The following is a 27,178-nucleotide window of genomic DNA, read 5'->3' as shown; positions in this document are numbered from 1 at the left end:
CAACTCTTTTGACTGTCACTGTCAGTCTTTTCAAAATGTGGAAGTTATTCAGGCAGTCAATACAGAGTGTACATCAGGTTCAAAGGCAAAACAATTTTCTGAAAGATTCTTTAAGCATTTAACAGAAATTACCAGCTGCTCCTCATCACACCAATGAGTTTCACTCTAAGTTAGTTCCGCTGACTAGTTAGCCCTGGGTTAGCTGAAGTAGGGAGGGAAGTGAGTTTTCCCACTCTAGTGTAAAGGTCAAAGGCTTTGTAGCTCAGATTCCAGCACATAGCCAATATTAAAAGAAGGAAAAAAATCATGGGAGTTAAAGGGTCTGAGAAATTTCTTTGGAGTTTTTGTGTCCTTCTCTGGAATGCCATCCTTACTTAAATATTTATAACTACCTAAAATAAATAAATAAATTATTGCACCGTCGAGGTTAATAGATAAATAAATAAAGCTGTTGAAAAGCTTCATTACCCAATAACAGTAATGTGGAAAAAAAGGGACTCCAACAGGAGTTGTCAGTTTTACTACCTTGGAATTTGATTGACAAAAATTGGAAGTGTACTTAATGGCATGCAGTGCAAGCTGCCATTGAATTGTGCATTACACTGAAAGCTGATATCACATTTTGCATTTATTCTCGCTGAGACTTAGCAGAAAGCAAGGTGTTACCTTACTGTAAAAATCTTCCATTTGAGTAAAATTCTGTTTTTAAACTGGGGTTTGTCAGTACTTGAAGGCTACGAAAGGTGCTCTGCGGGCTGAATCCACATAGAGGGCATTTTTGTTGGAAATGGTCATCTGTGGCTTTGATTTAGTTCTTTTTTTTCTCTGTGATCTCTCTTTCTTTTTTTCTTCATACTGTATCCCTGATGAGTAGGCTCAAGTAATATGAGCAGCTTGGCTGGTTATAGAAAGCTGCGATTCCCTTTTGAAAGTGCATCTGGGAAGCTCTGGTAGGTTCAGAGAGTTGTGGTTTTTTTCCTGTAGTGCTCTTGAGATTCATGCAATAGGTATCATTTCATCCGCAAGCCCAAGCCACTTCCATGAAAAATGGGACTATTGTCCCCTGGAATGACATAAGGGTAAATGAAGTGTGAAAGTGTGATGTCCTTTGGTTCTGGAGTGAGGTGCAGTAGTCAGAAGACTGGGTTGCCCAAAGAAAGTCTTACTGGTGTCCATTAAGAGTTTTTATAACCAAGTGGAAGCATCTAATGGAAAAAACATTTGCTGCCCTTGTGAGAGGAATAACTTGATGTGGTTACCTTGTTTCCAGAATGATACATCCCTTCAACTGTCCTCTCTGTTCTACTTGAGGAAATAGCCAAAGGGAGGGTTGATCACTGAAGCAAAATGAAGAGTGGCATTCTTTATATTTAGAAAATACTGAACTACTAGCTTCAAAAGAATACAGAAAGGGGGTAATAATACAGATACAGGTACAGATGCCTTTGAAGGTGCATTTCATGCCCAGGTAATTAGTTTATTTGAAGGTGAAATGCTATAGACAAAGTGTTCCAGTTATATATCATGTTGTATCTGGCTAAATATAAAAGTGAAGTGGATTTGGTTTTGTTGATGTAAATTATGAATACAGTTTTGCATATAATCATATCCTACCACATACGCAGAAAGAAAGAAACAGAAAGCAGAAAAATGAGGAAAGCAGAAAAGATTAATGAAAATAACCCCTTACTTAGACCCTCAGAAACTGCTTTCCAGGATGGCCATTTTTCATTTTTAATTAAATATCATCACTATATGTGATATAAAATATGCAAGGTGTACATTCTTTGAAAGTCCAGATATATTACCATCAAATGTGAGCGCAGTTTTATTAACCATCAACAGTTACTTTACAGTCATCATAACTGATTTCTAGGACATAGCTATGTTTTCTAGGACAGCACAGACATTATTTTTTTTTCCAGTTCATTTGTGCAGTAAGCTATGGCACTGTGAGTCTTCCTTTGTAAAACTGACTGTTAACTGGTGAAGACTATGCTTTGGCAGCTCAGTTTATTGAAACATCATTACTCATTTATTGGCCAAAATTAAATAAAATGGGGCCAGCAAAAATTATCCTCAAATAATCTGATTTACTTAGAAATTAAGGCGTACCCCTCTCAACCACAGGTACCTCAGATGAATACAATATATTTAAAAATGATGAAGCAAAGTGATAGACAGTGGGCCTAGTTTCAGTCATGTCAAAGTCAGCTTGCTGTCTAATGATTCTTGAATTTTCACACAGGCATGTACACTCTATACAGTGACTAACTTGCTGAAAATAAGGTTCCCTGCCAGTGTGGTTCCAGTTGGTCATCTGCAAACTAATTGGATTTGTTTTTTCTCCCAAGTCTTGGAATTCAAGATGGATTCTAGTTTTCACTCCAGAAATATTCCAAGCTTTTAAACTGACTGCAGATTCCATTGCCCACGTTGCATGTGAGCAAGGTTAAAGTTGCTGAGATCATTAGAATTATAGTTAGATAAAGTACATGTGATTTCTAAAATATGTAGTAAAGTTTCATTTCTCTTTAGACATTAATGCCTGCCTATTCTGCTTTTCATGAAATCTTGCTTTATCTTTTGCTTGTTGGTAATGTATGTGTAAAAAAAGCTTTTAATAACACTAGAAATACCAACAATAATTAATAAACATAGAGATGCCTTTGTGCTGGAACCTCCTTAACACCAAATGTCGTGATGAATGTGAGTATGTGTGCACGCAAGCTGGAGTTCCTGACCTATCCTTTTTTCTTTTGCTGCTGCTGTCTGGCATGCTGTGCAGTGTTCCCTCTTAATCACTATGAAGGAAAGAAACACCTACTAGATTTCAAGAAAATTGAGGTGATTAAAGTTACAAGGTAAAAATAAATAAATAAAAATTCAGTACTCTTAATTTCAGTAAGTCAACATTAGCTATCCTGTCAGAATTCTTTGTGGATCATTTCTCCTTTTCTCACTATAACTAAAGCAAGAAAAAAGGGTAAGAGTTAGGGCTGTTTTTCCTTACTCACCTCTGCATTCTTCAGTTTTGCCACCTGGGAAGATATTTCAGAACCTTTTCTTGATGTCTGACTGGTGCTGGAAAAGTGTTCTGTCATTGCAAAGCATTCTTATCACTCACTGTTTTTACAATAAGTAAAAAGTCATATTAAGTGGACAGTTGTGGGGGAAAAGAAGTAATATTCAGTGTGATGTCTCTCATTAAAAAGAAGGTAATGACAGCATATGACACATTTTTCAGACTTTAGCAATAGCTACCAACAAGAAAGCTTTGGTCAGCAGGTTGCCACCCAATAACATGAATTGAGATAGCCTGTGATACAGGAGGCAATTGTGCCATGTGTAAAGGACAGAGAGCCTTTAGAAAGCTAAATAAACAGCACTCTCATTTGGGTTTTAATTAAATATTGTGTTTGTAGAGCTTTAAAAGTAATTTGGAAACTTTAAATTTAATCATCTTTTTGAATGTCGGCATTAAGCATTGGTGAAATTCAGTGTTTGACTGTTTTCTGCATTAATCCGGGAAAAGGGGTTGCTGTAAAAGAAAAAAGAAGCAGCTGGCTTGTATGTAATGGTCATTGTTGAACAGTCATACACATTGTTGTGCAGTAAGATGCCCCTTAGTTATGAGTAATTCTGTCATAGCTATTAGCAAACATGCCAGTTCTTTAGATAAGACTTCACAGAATCACACTGAATCACAGAATTGCAGGGATTGGAAGGGACCTCAAGAATGCATAGAGTCCAACCCCATTACTCAAGCAGGTACCCTGCAATGGGTAGCATGGGTAGGTGTCCAGTTAAATGTTTTGAATATCTCCATAGGAGGAGACTCCACTACCTCTCTCGGCAACCTGTGCCAGTGCTCTCTCACTGTTATTGTAAAGAAATTCTTCTATTAGTATAGAACTTGCTATGTCCAGGTTCGATGCCATTACTCCTTGTTCTATTGCTACACACCCCTGAGAAGAGCTTGGTCTCATCCATTTGCCTCCCACCTTCCTTTAGATACTTACAAATGTGAATCAGATCCCCTCCCAGTCTTCTTTTCCCTGGGCTGAACAGACCCAGGTTACACAGTCTTTCCTCATATGTGAGATTCTCCAGGCCCTTAATCATATTTGTGGCCCTCTGCTGGACTCCTAGGAGACACTGTCTTTTTCTAAATTGGGGAGCCCAGAAATGGTTACAGTATTTTAAGTGTGGCCTCACCAGGTCATAGTAGAAGGCAAGGATTCTCTCCCTTGAACTTCCGGCTGCATTCTTTTTAATGCACCCTGGGATGCCATTGGCCTTCTTGAGATGTTATCTTGAGACACTTTGTCTCAATACATGTAATGATTACAAATATGTTACAGTGAAATTATTATGTGAAAAATGAAAAATACAGGTAAAATAAATTTAAACAGCCTTTCTTTAGATAGACTTAGGAAATATCCAATAATAAGGATGATCTTATGTCAGAGTAATGACTTTGTACTTAAATGTACAAATACGTATATACCTGTGATAATAAGTATTAACCTATCAAAGCAATATCTCTATCTCAGTTTATTTAAATATTATCAGTATTGTTGTGTATGGTAAGTATTAATGCTTTTCCAATATTAACATGAGGTTCTTTCAGCTGCCCCTTGGCCAATCAAGGAAACGTTTGCTAATTTCTTATAGAATTTGTAGAGGAACCATAGTTACCACAGATTATTAATATAAACCATTTCTGATTTTCTCTCAATTCTCTTGCCCAAAGCGACTTGTGCAAGAAAACTCTTGTAGACTTCTGAACAGTGTATATAGATTGGTAAAAGTCTGGTGGATGTTTATCTCAATCTACAGTAAGTTTTTCAGTTTGAGAGCCCATGTCTGTGTTGGTTTTAACAGAGAAGACAAAACTCAGGCTTTAATAAAACATATTTAAAATTAGCTTCAAATATTGGGTGGCTGCCACAGCCCACTATAAACCTAATTGAAATATTTTATAGATGTGTAGTGAAATGATGTAATTATTCAGCTTATATAACTTTATGTGCTATACCATTTTTGTAAGTTCAATTGAAATCTTAATGTTTATACAACTTGTATCTACAATATATTTAATAACTTATATCTAACAGGTTGTTGAAGACATTTCATTTGGAGCAGAGGGTCATTTATCTGAGGTAAGTGTTTTCTAGACAGTATAAAGTGGTGATATTATACTGACTCTTCTGGGGCTGAATTAAAACTAATGATACCTATTTCTATAGCATTACCTTTGCGTAAAAATTTGAGATCAAAATCACTATGAAGTGCTCAGACGTTTAGGAAAATGACACAGGCACAAATAGAGTAGTCCCATTCTTTTATTCTGCTAAAGATAATGGAAAAATTACTATGTATTCTGGAGAGTTTATAGTTAAATTGCACTTTTCTAATGATTTTTATACAAATGAACAACAAAATGGATATGCTGGGGAAATGTAGGATCTATTATATATATATTATATATTTAGCCAACTGCACTGTAGCATCATAATGATGCTTAAGAATGGAACAAAATCATGATGCTTTACTTGGCTCCTTGTGTACAACTAAAAATACCTTTATAAATCCCTTTGAATTTATTTGAGAAGTATAAAAGCATACAGCAGAATATATGTCAATAGGAATGTCATCTGAGTATAAATACTGAATGTTTGTCATTTTACATTATTTTCATAAATAAAAAGATGTCAGATCCTATTTTATATATTTGAGCAAAATCCAGCATAATTGAGTAGCATGAGATGCATTTCCTATGAGAGTAAGTGTTGAAATAATCTACTTGTTACTGTCTACATGCAGACTAGAAGTTCAGGTAATACATGCATAAGGAAATACATACTGGTTTGTGAGCTTGTTGGGTGTGGTCCAATTTTGTATCAGTATGCCTTGGGTTGCAACCTACATATTAAAGAAATTAATATCTACACATTTTGTCCAGACATCAAATTAATGACGAGTAAATAATGCCCAATTCACCTTCCACAGTAGTGCCCATCACATGTGACAAGTATGAGTTATAAGCATTAGCCAAGCAATTCTATAAAAGTAAAATGAGAAGTTGCAGTTTAGAATCACTACTTCTACATTGCCTTTCTTTGGATTACCACCAATGATTTCAAAGGCTGTAGAGCAGGTGAAATGTTCCAGGAAAGAAAACCTACTGTAAAACTGAACTCGGATTATTCATCATGTATGCAAGGGGAATGCTGCATGAGAACATGCCTAGGATCCACTGCTTAGCCATGTGTGAATTCAGCATACATAAAGATGGAAAACCTTGAGTGTGAAGGTGAACTTTGCAAAAAAAAATGGTCACCAGAAAATGCAAATAGCTTGTCTCAGCTGTGAATTTTGCTGTGAGTTATAGCAAAGCCATTCAGGTACACAGTGGATGACATGAACTAGGAGCAGGTGGTCCCATGGGACCCTACTCCTGGAAAGGCAAAATGAGTGAATGTTGGTAATGATAGGTGCCAAGAGAACAAAAATATTTTCTGGAAACTAAAAATTGCATTTGATCTGTACTTAAACAGATGAGCTGCAGAATGCTTGTGTGCAGCAGCAACCTGCACTGAAAGCCCAGACTGTATGGGAAACTGATAATCACAGCCTGAACCTCTGATTAATCATCTGAGGCAAGTGTTGGGTCAGCTGTGGGAGCACAGGTGAGGGTAATTCAGCTGCGCTCCCAGGAGGGGTGGAGCTTGACTCCACCTCCTCTAGACCTCATTTAAGGGCTGACCACCATTAAGGCAGTATCTCTTTGAGATCATTCCTCTGTGGAGATAGGATAGCCAGCTTCAGCATTTTCCAGCTAGACTGAAGGCATCTATATTGGTGAGTTTTCCCTATATATAACTTTTTGGGTATCTGTCACCATCCTTCTTGTATTATTACCACCTTTTGTATTATTCCACCTTACATCAGACCCTCACTGAAGAAGTTGTCCTTCTGCTCAGTAGCCTGGGACATGAGAGTGATGTGCATGTTGTGCTTGTGAATGCACCAGAGAGCCTAGGTGCAGTGAGTTAATGCTGTGGAAGCCTTTAGTAAGAAATTACGGTCTTATAGTCCTCAGAAACAAAACAACTTTCAAAGTTTTGAGGGGAAAACTGCATGAAGAAAACTCAGAGCAACAATATAAATAAAGGAAATGGAAATGAGTTAGAAGTCCAGCCTCTCAACCACGTTGCCACAGCTGGATTGATATTGACTTGTAGACAGCTCTATAAAGAATCTGTGAAAATGTCAGCACTCCATACCATGTCAAGGCTTTGCCCAAATGTTCCTTTGACAGTCTGGTCCCTTAATCCTTGTCAGTCTCCCCATTGCCTGCAGGAGGCCACTCTGTTAGTCATTTCAGACTTTAAGTGACTTGGGAGCAGAGATGAGAATGAAAAATACTACAAGCCACCTATAAATGGTACCCAGCTATGGTGACTCCTATCACAGCAGGATGTGAGTGTTAGAAAACAGTTTGGTGCTTTTGTTTCTTTTCCAAGTCCTGGCTCTCTGTGAGTTTTTATTTTGTGAGTCAATAAATAGCCTTATTCTCCCACAAGTGGAACTGGATTGTCACAGCTTGATTAAATGAGCCAGTAAAGTAGTTTGCACTGGTTTGGGGAAGTCTGCACTCAGGAAAGACCTTGAGTCTACTAAGATGAGAAAGAAAGCCTGCTGTCACACAGTCTGTTTCCATTGCTGGAAGGCAATGGAAAGCTCTGTCCCTGCATACTTTTCCAAGGATGTTCCTCCTTGGCTGTAATGGAAGAGACATGAGGGGAAGAATTGCCAACATCGCGCTGTACTTTTGATGTGTCATTTAACACTCCCTTGTGTTGTCATATCCCTGCAGAGGAGGGATCAGTGCAAACAAAGGGAATGTGGGAAAAGCGTGTGATTGTGGGGAGGAGATTGTTCACAGTTAGGAAGCAGCTGTCTGGAAAGCTTTATGCTTGAGCTGCTGCATATGAGAAATAAGAGCATGTTGTAGTCCTGAATTCTCCTAAATGTGCACAAGAAGGCTGATGGAACAAGCCAGAAGACTGTAAATAGAAAGTGATAAGGGCAGAAGTAATTGGGAAAAGAACCTTGATCTTAGTTTTGAGAGAAGGCAAAGCTACCTCCATATAAAATAAAAAGTCACTTGAAGAAAATCAAGGGAACGATAGGTAGGAGGAAGCAGCAGATGACTTTTGCTCCAGAAGATGTCATATTTCCAGTAGAGTATCGTGTCCTTTTGGTGCAGAAGAGAGCACATAGTTACAGACTGTGTCTATGTGAGAGACTCTTTAGTAGCTCAAAATAATTTTGAAAAGGAAAAAATGTTGCTAATGATGAGCCTTAATACACAATGTAAAAATGAACCAGGAAGACCACAGTGAAAATTAAATTGTAGTAAGCAAAAGATGCAAACTGGCAAAAGACTTCAGTGGTAAGGGGTACATTAGAGATAGTTGAAAGAATGGTGAAAGCATGTCTTCTGAAAGTTGGAACTATGTCTTCTAATAAAAAGGGTAGATGAGAGAATAATAAAAAGGGAATATTGCAGATTTTTTTTTTTTTTACCTTTTGTTCTTTCTAAAAGTAATAAACTGTGTCCATATGTACGTAATGCTCTTAGTATTTACCAGAAGCTAGCAAGAGAAGAGCATGGTAAAGGGTCTGAAGGTAAATGAGATGCACTCAAGTCAGGCTAGACTGATGAAATTCCTTCTAAAGTGCATAGGAGCCAAGAAAAACAATCTCCAAACCATTAACAAGGTTCTCTGGGAACTCCAAAAGAAGGCTGAAGTCCCAGGAGATCAGTAAAAAGCAGAGCTGGTATTTGCCTTTAAAAAGGAGATAGACCAGGAGTCTGTGCACCTGTCAACATAATTTCAATTAGGATTAGAATTCCAAATGTTCTTGATAAATTGAAAGAGTAGCCTGAAATCAATACGATTGGATATATTAAAAGACAGGCACAAATTACATTTGGAGAAGAAAAAAGTTGTGTTTATGTGTACAAATGGCAAATAACAGCTAAGATGGCAATACTGCAGAGTTAGAAACTAGGGATATAATGGACTACAAATAGAGTGGGATTCATTACCATGATCCTGTTGCAACAAAAACCAAAAGTCATTTGCAGCCTCATTAACAGGAATGTCAGTAGTAAGAAATAATTACCACGCTTAGCTGAGAATGTCAGAGCCTCCACGTGAATATGACATTGGTCTGGGCATCTCTCTATGTGGGAGACAGGGCATGCTGAAGAAAGGAAGAAAACCTATAGGTATAAAATGTTCATTAAATAGCCAGTCATGCCACGATGCCAGGATAATGGTGGCCATGAGTAAGAGGCATTATTTTCAGAGTCTGATATCAGGCCTGTTATCAGTGTCTGCTTTGCCCTCATCTACAACACCAGCCCCCAACAGTGCACATGGTAGGAATTTTGGGAGCAGGGCAGAGGCAAAGGTTTTCTTTAGCTGCACTTCAGACACCATGTCTATGTAGCTCACTAACTGAGGGCATGTGCACACAGCCTGCGTGTGACACAAACATCTGCTCAAGCAAGACAAGCGTATGGATGTTTGCATTTTGTTCTTAGAAATGATTTAAGAAGTGCCCTGGCCTGACTTTCTGGAGGTTCAAGTGCTCACAATTTCCATTAACTTGGGTGAGGGCAAGCATGCAGCACTTCTGCAAACAATAAGTCACTGTTCTAAGCCCTTTGCCATAACAAGGAGTATCTATCTCCATGGGCGACATTTTGTAGTTATTTATATTGCTTTAAATGATTTTAACTCTTATGGGAGCGAGAGGATTTTGTAGTGTGAAGATTTTTATTTTTATTTTTTTTTGGTAGAGGGGGCAATTTTTGGTGAAAAAAATATCCAGCCATGATGTTCTGCAGGTCTCCTAAGGATTTTATTCTCCATATTTCACTGGGATGATGATACTGCTAGTTTGAAGAAAAGCAACTCTTTTTTACCGTGTTCCTGTGAAGGAAGAACAGGTTTTTAGGATGTGTCTGGAATCCTGCTTCTCAGTGCAACAACCATACTAATACACACTTTAATTCCTAGCAGAATTTGATTTATCTAGCTGCTGGAATACTGTTTCTTCTGTACAAAGTTGCTGAACTGAATTCAAGAGAGATGGAGGGTGTTTGCACTGGAAAAGCTGATCAAACATTAAAATCAAGTAATGCTGTTGAGGAGCTGTTGCTCATAAGTGACTAAAATGACTGCTGAAAAGGTAAAACAAAAATGCAGAAGACTGAAGTGGAAGCCATTTCCTTTCCTCTTAATTCAGTGCGCTAATGGTGTGCAGCAGCTGGAACGTTGTCTGCTCTTTGGCTTTCTCACATCTCTGGGACAGAGTGAGGATTTCTGATTTCTACTTTGCGTGAGAAGGCAGAGGAATTCTCCAGTTATTAAAAAAAAATAAAAATAAAAATAAAAAAAACAAATCACATCCTAATTTGTACCATTTCTACCTGCTTAAGGATTTAGAAGAAAATCGCAACCACCTACATCATCTGTTCACAGAAAAATCCATAAAGCAATATTGCATCTCAGCTCATTCCTGACTGCTTCAATATCTCTCCTAGCTGCTTCCTAGAATTGCTGTTAGTGCAGAAATAACTAGAGAAATCTTAAGGCTTACAGTAGTTTGTAGCATTGACATCACTTACAGGCTTGAATGAGCTGTATCTTATACGTTGAGCTGGAGGCAGAGCCCACTTCCCTCTCAAAGTGCTGTTGATCAGTGTACAGTTCCACTTTCCAATCAGGAGATGCTGTGAGTAGTGTGTGTGTCAGTGCCAGTAGTTTCCCTACCTACATGGACAAACATCAAACAAAAATGCTACCAGTGATATTAGTAGGCATAGAAGGCACTGAAAGGAATCTTTCCTACTTCTCTGGGTTATTGTGCTTTTTTTTCATATGAGGATCTGGGTGTAAGAGCTGTGGAATTAATTTAATCTTTAGATTTTTTCCTGTATGTTTTTTTTTTGAGAGCAATATGTTTTTGCCATCTCATGTAGAGCTCTTGATGTTAAACTAAAATTAGAGCTAATCTGTACCACTAAACCATAACAAAAAATGATTATTTATAGGCCTATATATATATATAAAATATATATATAATATATATAGGCCAAAATAAAATAGGACACTTGTATATATTGTAAAATCACAATCGATCACAATCTGTGGGATAGCCCTCCTGTGAGATTCACGTGATGTCTGTGAATATGTTCTTGAGAAACAATGCTTTTGTCTGAACTACGAAGGAACTGCTCATTTCAGCCGAAAAGGCAACTCTGTGTCCTAAAGATGCAAAAACAGTTTATCCATACACAGTTATTGCTATATTGAAGCTGTAAAGTTCACATCAGAATTCTAGCACTAGTGGAATGTAGCACCGAAATTATGGAGTTATTGTAGTTATACCGCAGAAGAGGCATAGCCATACAGTTATGATTAAGTAGGCTTCAAATGTTCAGTGATTAAACAAGTTTAATTGGTTTTTTACTTAGTCACTTACTTCCTGCCTCTCTGTGTTGTTTGAACAATTCTGCATTGAGCACGTAGTTTCTCCTAGTACTCATTTTCTCATTTATCTTAGTTTCTGAAGAAAACAGGATTTCTGTTGCATTTTTAGACAATTCAATGTGTACTCGTAATGTGATACAGCTTTACTATGCTTTTTACATGTGAGATAGGACAGATACAACTTGTGGCAGAACTAATTCAGTGACTGGTTATCTGGACAAACTGTCCTACTGTCAACAGTATCCCCTTGCTAAAAGCAGTAAATGGATCAGATGAAAGTACACTGTACATTGATGTTGCATGAGCTGGACTCTGCTTTTTACATGATGCTGTAAAATACCATTTCCTCAGCATCTGTGCAGGAGTACTTCATTTTGCCTCACAATAAAGTTCACAATCTGTAGAAAGAGTCTGATTTGAATTCATTCATGGATTTTTGTCTGTCAGAGCAACCCCTAAGAGTCTATGCTTTAATTAAAAGCCATTGCTTCCTAAATTAACTTTCCAATGATGATGTAACACTACATGTTTTTTTGTCTTGTTTTTCTTGTGTGTTTGTGATGAGAGTTATGTGAAGATCTGATTTTTCTTATGAGTAACTGCTAAGGAAAAATCTCTGCTCAGTATGTGGAGCTTTGTCTAGAATGGTCATCATTTTAGATGTATTTTCAGAGTAGTTTTACTTACAATTTACTGAATCTTTTCTTTCTAGCATGAGGCCTAGGTCCTTTTAGACAACTGTCATCTGTTCTTGTATGCGTGTCATAGAATGATTCCCTAAAAGCTTTCTGTTGATATAAATTGCCTGGGTTATCCCACTTCCTAAAAGCATATGGAGTCCTGCTGGTGTATTGAATAACAATTTAGCAGCTGGATGGAAGACTGTTCTTCATCTTCTGTCCCCAGTCCTGAAACAAACACGTTTCTTGTTGATGTAGTGAGGATGTATATCTTCTCTCCCATTCTTATTTTAAAAACAATGCGGTGATTTTACTTCCATAGACTGTTGAATTATGTCATAAATTCTGATATCTGATAATGAGTCTGAAGGTGGCTGCTGAGGTCCCATGCACCAACCAGGGACTTGGGCAGCTAAGCTGTGGGAATATGCAGAATTCTCTCCCCAACTCACTTGTCCAGGCTTTGAGCTGAAGCTTATTGTATTCCCGTGCTCAATAGCTGTGTCTGGAAGCAAACAGAAAGGAAGACAGAAAGGTCAGAGCTCTGTGCTGTAACAGAGGATGTACCACCAAGCACAGCTTTTCTGACATTTGACTCTATGTACACAGTGTGTGACACAAACTGTAAGGGCAGCATGAAATCAAGGACTGTTAACTGTGTTTATGAAAAATCAGAGTGCTTCACTGCAATATATATATGGAATAATGGCAATATTCCAACAATTCCTAGCATGATTTCACTGATTGAAGGCTTGATTTCTCTCAAATAGCCAGTGATGCAAATGACTACTTTTTCAAAGGAACAAAAACTTTCTGAGGTTTGTAGGTGGCAACATGCATAGCTGGCTTTATAGATGAGTACATACATGACATCTAGAGAAAATACAGTTATCTGGACTCCAGCTGATGAATGATCCATGATAATTCCGGAAGTTCATCTTCATGCCGTAGTCTTTTTCCCACAGGTGCCCTCTTTCCCTCACTGCAGACAGTCCTATGATGCCTTTTGATGGTTGGGAGCAGGAAGAGACTAGTCTCAGTGACGTACAAATGATTTGATTTTTTTCCACTCAAATATGACACTTGCCTGAATCATTTCTTGTAGAGGATGTCAATACAAAATATAAAAGATACAAATTATCTTTACCCAGTGCATCCAAAAGCAAACAAATCTGTAGGAACTGCCTTTGTAATGGGTTCAGAAAATTTAATTTAAAATAGATGAAGCGTTTGTCTATATAAAGTTGCAAGTGAACAACCATTATTTTCCAGGATTTATACTTGTTACACGTAGTAACAAAGTGTAGTTTCATCTTGTATTTCCTAAGAATTTGATGTGTTTCCTCTGATCAGTTGAGCAGTGCTTCTAAGCAAGTATCACTTTTGGCAGCTCATATAACAAAAATATGCTTTGTGAAATGCTGAAATGGCCTCAATGTGCAAATTGTACTTAAAAAAACAACTTGAAATTTAGGAACCTAAATGGTGTAGTCAGCGTGAGCTTTCCCTCTCCTGCTGTGGTGAGACAACATGGAGGAGAGAGCCATTCAGATTTCACACTCCTTTAATCCTGTGCTGAAAGTAAGATCATGACTTCTTTCTGATGGGAAATAGACTGAGGCCACAAGTTCTTTCCAATCCATATAAATCAACAAATTACTGTATAGTAACAGATTTTATCTCCTTAACTTGGATTAGGTTTCAAACAGTATCTTAGCACCTCAGAACATCCCCCTCTAATATTTTATTTTTCCTTTAGTTAGCAATCATTAGGTAGAAAAGTACAATTGGCAATAAACGTGATTCCTTTGTCCACTTCCTGTAGGAATTCTTCATATTTTCTGCAGAGCTGGGAGAGAAATGTGAAGCAATAAGTGAGAAACTGGTGCATCTAGAAGACCAACTGCAAACTTCAGTCTGCAGAGTTGATGAAGGTACAATTCATATCCTTTTTGATATATCTGGAGATATGTATCGATCTACGAAAGTATGTATGATACAAAACACTTTCAGATTCGAATGGGGTAATAGTTCTTAATGAAGGTTAAATATATTAAGACAGATATAACTGATTGTATTCCTGAAGCGGGATTTCTTGTTGTAACAAGTTGTCCTACAGCGCATTCTCACCATGGTCTGATTTACATTTAACTGATTTAAACTGAAATTATTTCTTTGTTAATTGAGATTAGGCATTGAAATGCTTTTACAAAGGATTGTTACAATCCTTTCATAGGTAATGCCCACGTAAGCAAACACCTACCAAAAACTGCCTGAATACAAGCATCTACATGCATGCTTTGTCATCATGATTTAGTTAAATTCTACATCGTTGACTCAGGCTGTGTACATGGTCAGGTGTAACTTATTTTTTTTTCTCTTTTGCAAAAAAAAAAAACAAACTTGCCAACAGTGGCATCATATGGTATCCTATGCAATCTAATCCGCCTCTGACACTCCAGTGTGAGTAGCTGAATGAGATATCTTATAAAACACTCTCTTATCTCTTTCTGTGCTTCATCTGATTGAAGATCGCTTAACCTTTACAGGGGCATTTGTTAGGCTTTCATCTGTGGAAATTTTTTAAAATTTAATGGCATAGAATATTTCTGTCATTTATGAAAGTCATAAAAAACTTACCACAAATGAGATTTTGTTCTTTTAAGAAAGGAAAAAGAGAATAAGAACCAGTGAGGTCAAAGAAGATTAGAATACTCACTTTTTACTGGAAAATACGTGGTAGACAAGTGGATAAGGAAGAAGGATGAGTGCATTCATGTTTGAAGAGATGAGAAGAGTTGCCCTTACAGAAACCTGAAGGTGAGCTGAGGTACTGATGGTGCTAAAAGGGACTCAGTTCCTCTCGAGGTGAAGTGAGCAGTCCTGAATGAAAAAGTGCAGTACAAAACTAGAAAAGAGAATCAGTAGAACATGTGGAAATACTACCTTGTTTTAGGTAACTGAGCATCTATCTCTTAGCTGTGGCTAAGTTTGGAGAGGAAAAATCCAGTCACTAATTTGTCACTACTTCAGACCTTTCTTTTCTAAGCATTTCAACGTACCAAATACTTCTTATTGTACTTACTACAAGGGTTGCTTCAATATTATGTTGATTATATTTGCAGCACACATACTCCATTGAAGTTTTTCCCCCTCAATATTTCTTAGAAGCATTCTATTCAGAGCAACCTGTGTGTATCTATCTTGTGTACATGCACAGCATCTACTTCCTTCCTTCCTTCTCTTACGTATGTTTGCTAGCAAATGAACATCATTCCTTAACTCTAGAAGAACACGGAGGTTAAGATTTATAGTTTTTTTTCTATTGAAGTTTACATACAGACTTGCTTACTAAGGTAGGCCTGATCATAGCTGGATTGCTATGCAGAGTGCGTTAACTGAAAAAAAACCCTGCATTTTTGATTCCTGATGAAAATACTCTGCAAGTACATAACATAGTACATAGCTGTATTGTCTATGGACCCTGTACATTTCTTTGTAGCTGCTGAAACTGCAAAAGCAAGCTGAGAAGATTAAACCTAATCATTGGAAGTTGAGAAGAGTTGTAGATTAAACTCATTCTTAGTCACAGCTGTCTGATACAGATCTGGTTTCCTGTATTGGTGAAATTCAGCTCCCATTATCTAAATAAAGAAACGTACCCCCTGTGATATCAGTCCTCCTAGTAAGACCATAAGCTACAAAATATGAAACAGTGTTTAAAACAGAGGGACATATAGAGAAGCAGTTCAGTAATTCAGCTACCACTCATTAAAATTCAGTTGTTATTTCAGAAGTGGTCCAGACCAACATGCATAAAATGTTACCATCTGGTACATGTAATCACTGTGCTGTACTTCAAAAAGGAATGAGAATAGCTACCACAACACTACAGACCTGTAGACTGGGCTTTTTTGTTGTTGTTTTTAGTTTTTGTTTTCTATTTTTAATGGAAACTGCCCAGTGCCTGTAAAATAAACAATTACTCATTAGTAACTTGCCTATGTTGCAGGAACCAGCACTGAGATTGGTGCCAGTCACTAGCATCAGTAGATTGCCCCTAAAATCTGTCTTAAATATACCTATTACAAACTGCATTAGGTCAAAAATCTGAGGGGCTAAAAGGATGTAGATTAGTGTTGTTGTCTGGTTATTAGAACACTTCTAAAGACCTCACCAAGAAAAATAAATTCCTGATGCTCTTGAGCCACTTGCCAATGTTTAGTGTGTGTCACAGCTTTGATTAATAATTAAGTTTGTATTAGAAGAAAAATCCCAGATGTCACTGTTTTTCATTCTGCATTTTGATGGCATAAAGCACTTAATTCAATCGTGCTGCTGGTTGTAATTGCCAGCATGACCTGCACAAAAGAGGAAATCCAGTGAAATTTCTTGGTCCAGAGTATTTGCACAAACCCATTTGGGATTCTCATTTAGTACTGAAGCTTTTCACAGTAAATATTAATCTGTACTTTTGTATAAAAAGCATCAAACAATGGAGGGACAGGAAGAGAAGAGCTCATCTCTAGCAATATATTTGCTAAATTCAGTGTAGTATAGGCAAATAAACCCACAAAACATTCAATTACAGTTAATCACTGGAAAGTGTAAGAAAACAGTCCACATCATTAATTGGAAAAACTAAAGGAGGAGAGGTGACTCATTCTGGTGTCTGCAGAGCTGATGAGAGGTGTTACTTTCCTGACAGTAAAGGCCTGGAATTCCCAGCAAAATTAAATGGAGCCTATATTGCAATTTCACAGTCATTTTTGTTCTTAATTAGCAGTTGCATTTTGATAGACAACTTGAATGCATGTAATACATCTTCCTGGTGAAAAAGCTTTTGTTGGAAGAAGAGCTGGCTGGACTATTATTTAAAAGCCATGTAGAATCTCCATACCTCAACATAAAGTGAAGTTTTTAACCAGTTTTTTTCTGAAAATAGAGTGTTGTGCCTAGATGTCCATTAGGCGCTAGAAGTTACATTGCCAGTCTTTCACAGTTATGATGTGACAGGCTCTTGTGTACATCTTGCTTTATACCACTATAGATTTTCCACAGAACCAGCGGTGTAGAATTCAGTCCTTGACTGTACTTCACTGAGCAATCTCACCGAGTGAACTTGTAAGCAATGTTGGGATACCACAAGAGTGAGGATTGGCAATGGTATGCTCTTAGAATTTTAGTTTGGATGACAGGAGAAATGGCCCTTTGTGGTGTGTTATATTGAGAGAACGTGGTTCCACCTTCCTTGTTCATACTGTGATGGAGGCAGGTCAGTGCTTTTCTACCCATACACTTGGTTGCCTTCTGTATCACACTAGAGTGAGTGTTTTAGAGACAGCTGTTATCCAGATCACTGAAAAGGCAAAGTTTTAAAAAATGTTATGGTGATTCTGGTTTTTGTTGTTGCTTTTAAGCAGGATCATTAGGTTATTTTGTCAAACTATGCCTTACAGCTGTGAAGGAGGGAAACAAGAATGGAAAAGGGAAGTGGAAAATTCCTGATGTGGATTCACTACCGCTGTAGCGTGACATTTCAGTGAGGTGCTCTCTTCAGCCACTGTAGCACTCAGCTGCTAAAGACAAGTATAATACGTAAATAAAAACTGTTTCTAAGTTTTTTTTCCTGCTCTTAATTTCCTTTCCAGATGTCCAAAATTGCTGTTATTCTTTAAAATCCCATAAGATTAACTTCCTTTATCTCATTGCTACAACCAACTTCTCAGCTGTCTTTCCAAGGCCTTTTGTCTTACATTATACTCAGTTTCTAATATTTCCTATAGGATGACAATTGTTTGGTAATATCTACTTTTTGTCTCTTTTCTCTAAACATTTGTGCTAGGAGAACAGAAGATATGCTGATGAACAACTCCCCTTCCCCCTCCCCCCTCCTTTTTTTTTTTTCTTCACTAAAAATTAAGCAACTCTACAGTCATTAGATAGATCTGCTTTTATCTTCTTGAAAATCATAGATTCTGCCATGATGTGAGCTCAAATATCCTTCCTCTGGAGGATCCTTACAGATCTTTCACAAGACTTTTTTTTAAAGAGAAAATCACATGGGCAAAAAGCTTTGAGACTACGTTACAGCATTGTAATTGCAGATAATGGATTGGATTTGTATGACATTGCTTCCAAGTACTTTAGCTTACTACTTTTGATACATTGGACAGTTTTTGCCAGTTTTTCACTGTAAGATAATAGGACCAGAACAGAATCCTTGCTGAAACTTGTTCTGGGCTCCTCACTTTGACACTGGCTTTACATTTGCAGCACTGGATAGACAATTTAAGCATGAGGGAGTCATTTACATATGGACCCATGCAAATACCTGGGTTGTTTTTTTTTTGTTTGGTTGGTTTTGGGTTGTTTTGTTTTTGTATTTTTGGAATGAATGAAGCTGGTGATTCAGACATAACCTCCATAACATGGATAGAAATTCCATGCTCAGCCTTATGTCGTGTGATTTTTTCCTAGCCATAAGGATATGCTTGACAGTTACTGATTTGCAGCTGACTGTGGAGTTATGAGTAACACCACGCTGTTACTGAAACACAGATTTTATTGAATCTTGCTGTAGGTAAGACTATGCAGTCATCGTTCTTGTTGCCCCCATCTTTCTATTGGTTAAGAGCTTATTTTCCCATCTTCTACTCTTTTATTCATCCTCCAATTTCTCAAATGTTTCAATTTTTCATTATACCTGAAAAGAATTTTGTAATTGCTTGGGATATTACAAATAACAGCATGTAGTCAGAGGCTGCGCATCAGAAGTAATTAAATTTCAGAGGCTTCATGGTGTTCATATGTTGAAGAATTTTCAGCAGAGCCTCTTGATTGAATTGCAGAGTGGTAGACGGTCCAGGAGCACTTATAAGAGAATAATGATGTTTCTTACTTCAGAGAAGCTGCGAGGCATAATTGATTTGTCCTTGTATGGTGGCTTGAGATTCTAGGATAAGAAGTTTATTGGGTGCTGCTGTTACTGCCTGTGAGTAGTCAGAGACAGAATCCACTCACATTATTAGAGCTGTCCAGAAATTGGAAATACGCATGAATACTCCCGGTGAATGAATTAAATCATCCTACTAAATATGCATAAACACACAGAGATGAGATTTTGAGGAAGTGAAACAGAATCAAAAGCAGCAAAAAGGGTTTTCAGAGGCCCGTAACTACCTGAAGTAGTGTTGTTTTGCATGGCTTTCCTGTGGTTCTGCGTAGTCACTATTTTTCAAAGGGTAGAAGCTTACTTTTTATCATTGCATAACCTGAGGGTGTCTTTCTTTTCTTGACATTGTGTTGACATCAGGTTTGCGTAAAATAACATTTCATAACGGATGGACTCCATAAAGGATAAAGCCTGTCCTCATGCATTATTCTTCCTCTGCATTGTGTTTTTGAAAGTGAGTTGTTTCAGTGTCAACCTGTTTCACTTCCCGTGAAAAAGTGCATTTCTGGTTCTCTCATAAATCCTATTGGTGAATTACTGCTAGAGTTGAGCTTATTTCTTTTTCCCTTGAGCCATTTACAGTTGCAATTCAGGGTCCTTGCCCTGTTGTATCTGTATAGCAGGGAACACTGGCTTCAGTACGGTTGAAGATGGCCTTAGTTTCATTCACAGAAAAGTGGTTTTTAGTTTATGTCTCTAGCTTAAAAACCCACCCTGTATCCAGCAGGAAACCAACAGCTTGTGTGGCTGCCTTCACAGTATAACATCTTCATCTCCCTCCTTCCCATGAGAACAGTATCCAAGCAGTATCCTCCATTCCCTCCCCTTTTACAAGTGCTAAATAATGCTACTTGAGAACTTTGCCTGGATTTTTTTTTTTTTCTCTTTTCTTTTTGAAAGCAAGTGAGAGCAATGTATTAATATTTAATCCAAACAATTTGGAAGAACTTAAAGCTACAATGAGATAGCCATGGCCATCTGGTGTGAGCAGAACAACCATTTATTAAATAACTTGGAAAGAGAAAAGGAGCTGCCAATCACCTATAGAATTATTCCTTAATAAAGCTTGCACAGTCTCTGCAGAGGGAGATCCAGGTGGTGAAGGAGACACTCCAGACCGTGCTGCTGCAACTGCAACCAGCCAGGGAGGCAGGAGGAGAAAAGGCTGGAGACTTCCTCTGTGACAGCTGGTGTCCAGGAAAGCAGGACTCGAAGGAATAATGAGCAGAAAGAGCTGGTAGGATGACATTAATTCACAAAGGGCTGCTTTTAGTAACTGAATACTCTTTTACCAAGCCTCAGGGATCTCTTCCCTCTCTGCATAACTAATAACTAAATCAATTATGGAGAAACAGAGCCTGGAGGTCTATCATCAGAAGTATTCTACACAGTCTCACATGTTTTGGCACAGATTGGGAAACAGCTTTCAGAGCAGAGCATCCCTTGTAAATGTGTAGATTACAAATTGATACATTTCAAGTGAGTCTGCAAAGCTGCCTTTAATGTCAGTGAAATGTTCTCCTTGAAGACTTGTAAACAGTATCTGTCTTCCTTACTCATGGATTTTTTCCCATTTAAAAAATGTAGTGTTAAAGCTGGAACATCTACTATTTCTCAAAAAATAGCTGTAAGTATAAGAACTTCTTTTCTTCTTTGGCTTTAACAGTTTTCTTACACTGAATGTATTTGCACATTCCTGCCAATAATTAAATCAACAGGATGAAATTCAAGCTAACCAAGTTCTTTCAAGTGAAATTTGAAGCTCATTTACACAATGGTTTTGAGTACAGTAGAGGTAACTAATTGCAGCCCCTACAACATTAGATCAACTATTTTCATGAGGTATTAATATGAACTCGTTTTAGTATTACAAAGGTTGTAAAACGCACACACACACAGAACACTTGGTTGGTGACTTGTGCTCCTTTTATTTGAGTATGGTATGAACAATATGTCAATTAAGTTGCCTTGTAAAGTTTACTATTACTGTTATATTATTTTGATCTTCCTTATAAACTTCAGAAGGAATGCAGATATATTTTTTATACTCCTGTCAAACACGTATACATACTTAAACATGTATTTTTAAATAGGAAAGAAAAAGCAATGCTCCTTTGAAGCCAGCTAACACAAGTGACCTATATTTAGGTCATCATTCATTCAAAACAGTTAAACCATTTAGGAATTCATATTGTACACTTGGATATCCAAATGTATCTGATAGTATCTGGTATCACAAAGTTCTCCCTCTGCATTGGATGGGAGAAGCAGGACTTAGAAACAAATTATCACTGGCCCCTTCTTTTACGCCAGTATATCAAGCAAGTGTCTTGCAACTCATTACTGTACTTTTTGATACTGTTTGTATGATATTTTAAAGATTACTTTGTTTCTGATGCTTCAGTTACACGTTTTATAGCCACATTGGGAAAGTTTTTGCCAATTTTTAAGGTCCTTGGACTACTGGCCCACTATGACCGTGTTCATTTTCTTTTGTGTGTTTTAATGCCAGTTGAAACTTCTACCTCAATGTTAAGGACATAGGGGGAAAAAAAGTGCCAGGCAGCTGCCACATACAACCAGATTATAATTGCATACAGGGGCATGGTTCAGGTGGTTCCTGGAGTCATCAGATCCTCAGGATGGAATTACAGCCCTGTGATTCAGAACATGTTTGACTTTTTCATTGTATAATAAATATATGGATCAGCATCTGTGGTATGGTAAAGACACTTGGACCTTTAACCTATGTGGACTCAAGTGCTGTTCCCACCTCTAGTCTCAGACAGAAGTCTCTGGTGCTTTGCTGCTGCTCTCTGACAGGTCTGCTCTCTCTGGCAGCTTCCTGCCTCCCCTCAGTGTATTTGGCACTTTCTCAAACCAACAGGCAGGTGGCATCTTCTGTTCCACTGATCCATCAGCTCATGAAAAGCCCAGCCCCCCCCGGAGAACCCTGGCTAGACACAGGGGACAGACATAAGATGCTCATGGGAACCCACATATGCATTGGTTTAAAAAAAAAGAAAAAAACCACAAAAGAGCTCTCATATTGTGGTATTAAGGCTGCTTATCTTTTAACATCATAAACTTCCAGCAGTGAACAGCTACAGGGCCCAGATATGCAGTGCACTAAGACTGCACTGCTCCTCTCTCTCTCATGCTGAGGGTTGTGTGGAGCTTCATCCTTTACTTCGAGTGCCCAAGAGCCAAGATCGACCACTGCTGAGGGGTGAGACTTTCCTCCTGGCAGCAGCAGCAACAACAGGGACTGTAACCCTCACAGGGACAGGACAATTACATTCATGTTCTCACTAGCACAGTCTTTTGTAGACATTCCTACTCCTTCACTTAAAAAAAAGTGAAGGAGGAAAACTGAATCAATCATTCTTATCATATTTGTATGTATTAACATTTATTTTATAATGTGGACTACTGCTACATTAATTTATTATTCCATTAACTTCACTATTTGTTGTGGGAAGTTAGAGCCAGTGATCATTCCTTCTCAGATATACTGAACAATAAGCATAAAAAACAATGGTGGTATACTATGCAATGTATCAGCTGCCTTTTAGCTGTGGATAGAAAACTTTCAAATAAAGAGAATTATTATTTTAACTAACCAAACGTCTGTCTGGATTCCTTACAGTGCACAAGCATTCACAGATTTCACCCTGGAGAGAGAGGGGTGCAGAGGAGAGGAAAGGAGAAAATATGCATGGCTATTATTATGCTTTGACAATAGTGAGTCCTATGCTTGAAAAACTGAGAAATCATCATAGAATGGCGTGGGGTGGAAGGGATCCTAAAGATCACCTATTACTAACTCCCTGCCCTCAGCAGGGTTGTGAAATTCTGTGATGCCTTTTGGAAACAGTCTCAAAATAGACTCAAAACCAGAGTCGCACAGCAAAGGGTAGATATTTTCAATATGATGGGGAGGGAAATATCTGGTGAGCTATACAGACAGGTGAAACCTGTCCTTGAGCCCTGGAATGGATCAGCTTGCCTGTGTCACTCACCTCTGGAGAAAGGCTGTGTGTAGGGATATGTGTCTACATCAGCTACAAAACTATCACAGAATCATTAAAGTTGGAAAAGACCTCTAAGAACATCGAGTCCAGTTGTCCACCTACCACCAATATTTCCCACTAAACCATGTCCTTAAGTAACACATCTCCACATTTCTTGAACAGTTTCAGGGACAGTGACTCCACTACCTCCCTGACAGCCTGTGCAGATGCCTCAGCGCTCTTTGGACAGGTTTTTCCTAACATCCAACAATTTGAGGCCATTCCCTTATCAGTAGTTATATACATACATACATACATGCTAGGATGCTGTCATCTCCAGGTAGACACTGGTCTCCCAAGAGCAAACATGCCTTTTTTTCTGCTTGGCACATGCACTCTCCCCAGTTAAGATTCTAGCTCTCAAGTGGTTTGAGGAGTATGCAAAAAGCTTTGTGCACAGAAACCTCCACTCCAGCAATGGAGAGCTGTAGGAAGAGGCATCAGCTCATCTCAGCCACAAAAGTGTATTTGCATCAGAGCAGGAGCGCTGAGGACTGAGCTTTGTTTGACACCCCCACACACATACACAAGGGCAGAAGAAAGGATGATGTCAAGGGGAAAACAACCCCAAGAGGTCTCTAGCTCCAGCCTAATGTTTTTCTCACTTAATTAACTAATTTGTTCTTTCTAAAGCCTGACATTCAGTCTTTTGCTTTTGCTATGTTACTTGTTAAATCAAGATAAGCATACTTTTTCTAGAGCGCTGGAGAAGGCAGTTAGTTAAATAATGGCTCCCAGATAGGCAGTAGAGCTGAAGGGAGCTCCAGGGTGAGATTAGAATAATCCTCGTGTATCCTCTTAGCTTACTATCCTATTAAAAATGAGACTGGGACCAAGAGATTTTTTAGTCTGAGAGATTAACATATGCTACAAAGGAGCTCTAAAATATTATGCACATATGAATATTTTTCTGCACTACTAAAGAGGGTAATACAAGTTTCTGGAAAGGTATATAAAAAAAAAAACAAACAAAAAAAACCCAAACAAAACTAACAACCAAGGCCCTGTGGATGCAAGAGGTTCTTTCTGAACCTGAAAAGCAGCCAAACCAGCAGCCACAATAAAGCATTTCTCTTACATTTCTAATGAAGTCTCAAGTATGACGCCTGGGAAAAGAGCATCTGGGGTTGGGTGAGTAAAGAAATGTCTGTCTTCTTAGCATGCACGGCATTCAGCCCCTCTCTCCTTGTTGAGCAGCATCTTAGGGAAGGGGGTGTTGGGGCACTGTCAAAGACACAGGTAAAAATCAATACATCACTGGGCTATTTGTTCTTATAATAGCTTGCAAAGTTGAACAAATAGTTTATAATAATAAGCTGCAATACAGGAATACTAAGTGGAAAGAAGAGAGATAATAGGAAAATAATCAGAGTGGCAGCTAGAAGAGACATGATAGATTTCACTGTAGAAATGGAAAATTAAAAAGCCTTTCCACAATGACAACCTAATTTATGAGGGGGGGGGAAAAGTCACAGTTATTATATTTCCAACAAAGAAAATGCAAAATGCCAGCCCTCTTATCTGTCTCGCCAAGTAGACACAAACTTGAGTATATTGATTTGCCCCCAAAACCCAGAGCTTTGTGCCCACACTCAGACTTCCCAGGACAAGCAGCCCTCATGGGCAGCAAACCTGGAGCCAGGCACCTGTCAGCACACACCTATCACAGCTTCTTACTTATTAACTTCCCGTCACTGCAGGAGTTTTCAGCAACAGGAATTCTTACAGCAGCAGCTAAATGGTTGCCCACTACTTCCCAAGAAATGCAGCACTGCCACTTGCACACACTGCCTGGAGGACTTTATGTGTGCTGCCAGTTCTGCTGGCATTCCCCCAATGTAAAAGTAGATACGGTTTCAGGGAAAGAGGTGCAAGATTGATTGGAAGTTAGGAAAACTCCCTTACTACAAGAGACCAACAGAGCTCAGTATGAATAACTTAGCCCGCTGATGAAGACACCCTTGTCCCAAGGGTCCAAGTAATATCAAGGTTATAGACACAGTGTTCACACCCAGTCCGCCAACCAGCCACCGATTCAGAGGAAGGACTACCATCAACCAGGTTTCTCTGTGGCAGAAAAGCAACCATACATGAAAACAAACCTAAATAACAAGAAGTGGGGAGGGAAAAGAAAGGTGGTAACTGTTTACAGACTGGAGAGAAGGCAAAAATACCCTTCTTATTCCTCCCACCTCTCTCTTGAAGCTTGTTCTCGCACTAAATCCATCCAGCACCACCATCATTCGTAGCCTTTGTATAAAGTCTAGAGACCTGGACCCAGAGCTCTGCTCAAACAGGGCTGGGGAAATTCAGTGCTTGGCTCTTGGATACCCTGCTTTTGCAATAGAGTTCTCTCAGGCCTGAGAAGGGCATCTGGTGTTTCATTCACAAAATCAGCCTCCTTAGATCACATCATTCTCTAGGGAGTAATTCAGAGGCCACCTCAACTGTAGTTTGAGCCACAGTCCTCTGCAAAGGCAAACAAACCAAAGAAACCCAACCAGCTCAGCATCCATCAGACACTGACTATCTTGGCTCAGAGTACTGGCATTTGATCAATCTATTGCAGCTTATTTTCATTAAATGAGAAGGAAAAGGTGAAAAGAGCACACAGCCTCTCACAGCCATACGTTATTTGTCATTGCTAATTTTCTATAATGAGCAGTAGTAAGCAAAGCCAGTCTCTCTCCATTAATCCTGATGGGAAAGATCTCTTCTTTGTCTCCTCATCAAGTACCCCATATTCTTTGACTGGATATGCACAATGGCTGTACCAAACCCCCAGCTCTCCTTGAAATGTCTCCCACTGCTATGAGTGGCAGTAGCAACACTCAGCAGCTCCTTGCCTGTGACATGGGAACAGTGACGCGTCATCAACTTAACTCTATTCTCTCACGATTTATTTATTTTTTTCCCCTCTAATATTCTGAAATACTGATTGGGTCTGCTTAAAAGTCAGCGCTTAATAATTCTATTACAATAAAGAATCTGTAGTAGGGGAAAAAGGGAAAAGAAAAAAGCTGCAATGTTGTCTCCTGAACGATAAATAAATCACCAGGCCTGGTTAATGTTTCCCCTTCTGCAGCCTTAGTTTGTGGTCTTCAGTAAATTCTTCCCAGAAGATATATTGAGGCCAAGGGGATGATCTTTCAGTACTTTCTTTCCCAGTAAATTGGTAACAGAGCCTGCTTATCTTTAGCAAAAGGCGTTGGTTGGTAAGCTTCAGGTTTTGCTTCTGGAACTATTAATGGTTATTGGGTCATTTATCATAGAAGGTATTTTTAACTCTAGGAGTTAATAGAGGAAAATCCCATGGGATGGAGTGTTAGAAGGTGAGGGGGCCCACAAGAGCTGGTTGGCATTTGAACACCACTTCTTCCAAGCACAACATTGGTGAATCCCTAAGAATAAGAAATCAGGAAGAGGTAGCCTGTTTGGATAAGCAAGAAATTCATGGATAAACTGAAAGGAAAGAAGAAGGTCCATGAAATGTGGAAAAAGGGCCTGTCCACCTCAGAAGAATATAGCAGTGTCATCAGAGCCCTGAGGTTGGCAGCTATGGCAGCTTCATGCAAAGGTTGAGGCCAGCCAGGCATGGAGCACAGCCATTTGTCTTTGGCCTGCATGGGCTTGCCGCAGTGGTTCACTGAAAGGAAGGAAATGTGCATGATCCACAGCACAGATCTGAACAATGAACTCAAGATCTCACTGGGGCTCATCAAATACAGCTTGAGACACCAGAGTAACATGCCTACACACCTTCTTTTCCTGTGTTTCCAAGAGCAATGCCAACTCCTTTGCCTTGATGTACAGCAAGGACAAATTCAAGAGTCAAGAATAGGTTGTCCTGCCCCCTCCAGAGCTCAGATGTGCTTTCTATACCTGGCTTTA

General features: G+C 38.6%; 1 protein-coding gene across 3 annotated transcripts in view; it reads left to right on the top strand.

Moving 5' to 3' along the window:
• The window catches only part of DISC1 (DISC1 scaffold protein), a 179,976-nt gene extending 157,140 nt beyond the window's left edge, over positions 1-22,836 (top strand). Inside the window, exons 12-14 of one of the 3 annotated variants that reach the window (XR_001554046.2) lie at positions 2,789-2,864; positions 5,121-5,165; positions 14,085-14,173. Coding sequence is in view for 1 of the 3 variants with exons in the window: in XM_085541314.1 (XP_085397440.1) it covers positions 5,121-5,165; positions 14,085-14,203; positions 20,288-20,435 (312 nt within the window). In the remaining 2 variants the exon portion in view is untranslated. Of the gene's footprint in view, positions 1-2,788; positions 2,865-5,120; positions 5,166-14,084; positions 14,204-20,287 lie in introns of those variants that run through there. The other 2 variants (XM_085541314.1, XR_014943918.1) reach the window with 2 other exon arrangements.
• Positions 22,837-27,178: the final 4,342 nt, after the last annotated feature.

This window comes from Coturnix japonica, chromosome 3 (assembly GCF_054131305.1).
Source record: "Coturnix japonica strain WE chromosome 3, WE-NBRP24, whole genome shotgun sequence".
Taxonomy (NCBI): domain Eukaryota; kingdom Metazoa; phylum Chordata; class Aves; order Galliformes; family Phasianidae; genus Coturnix; species Coturnix japonica.
The sequence above is the reverse complement of the archived record's forward strand: the minus strand, read 5'-3'. Positions and strand labels throughout refer to the sequence as shown.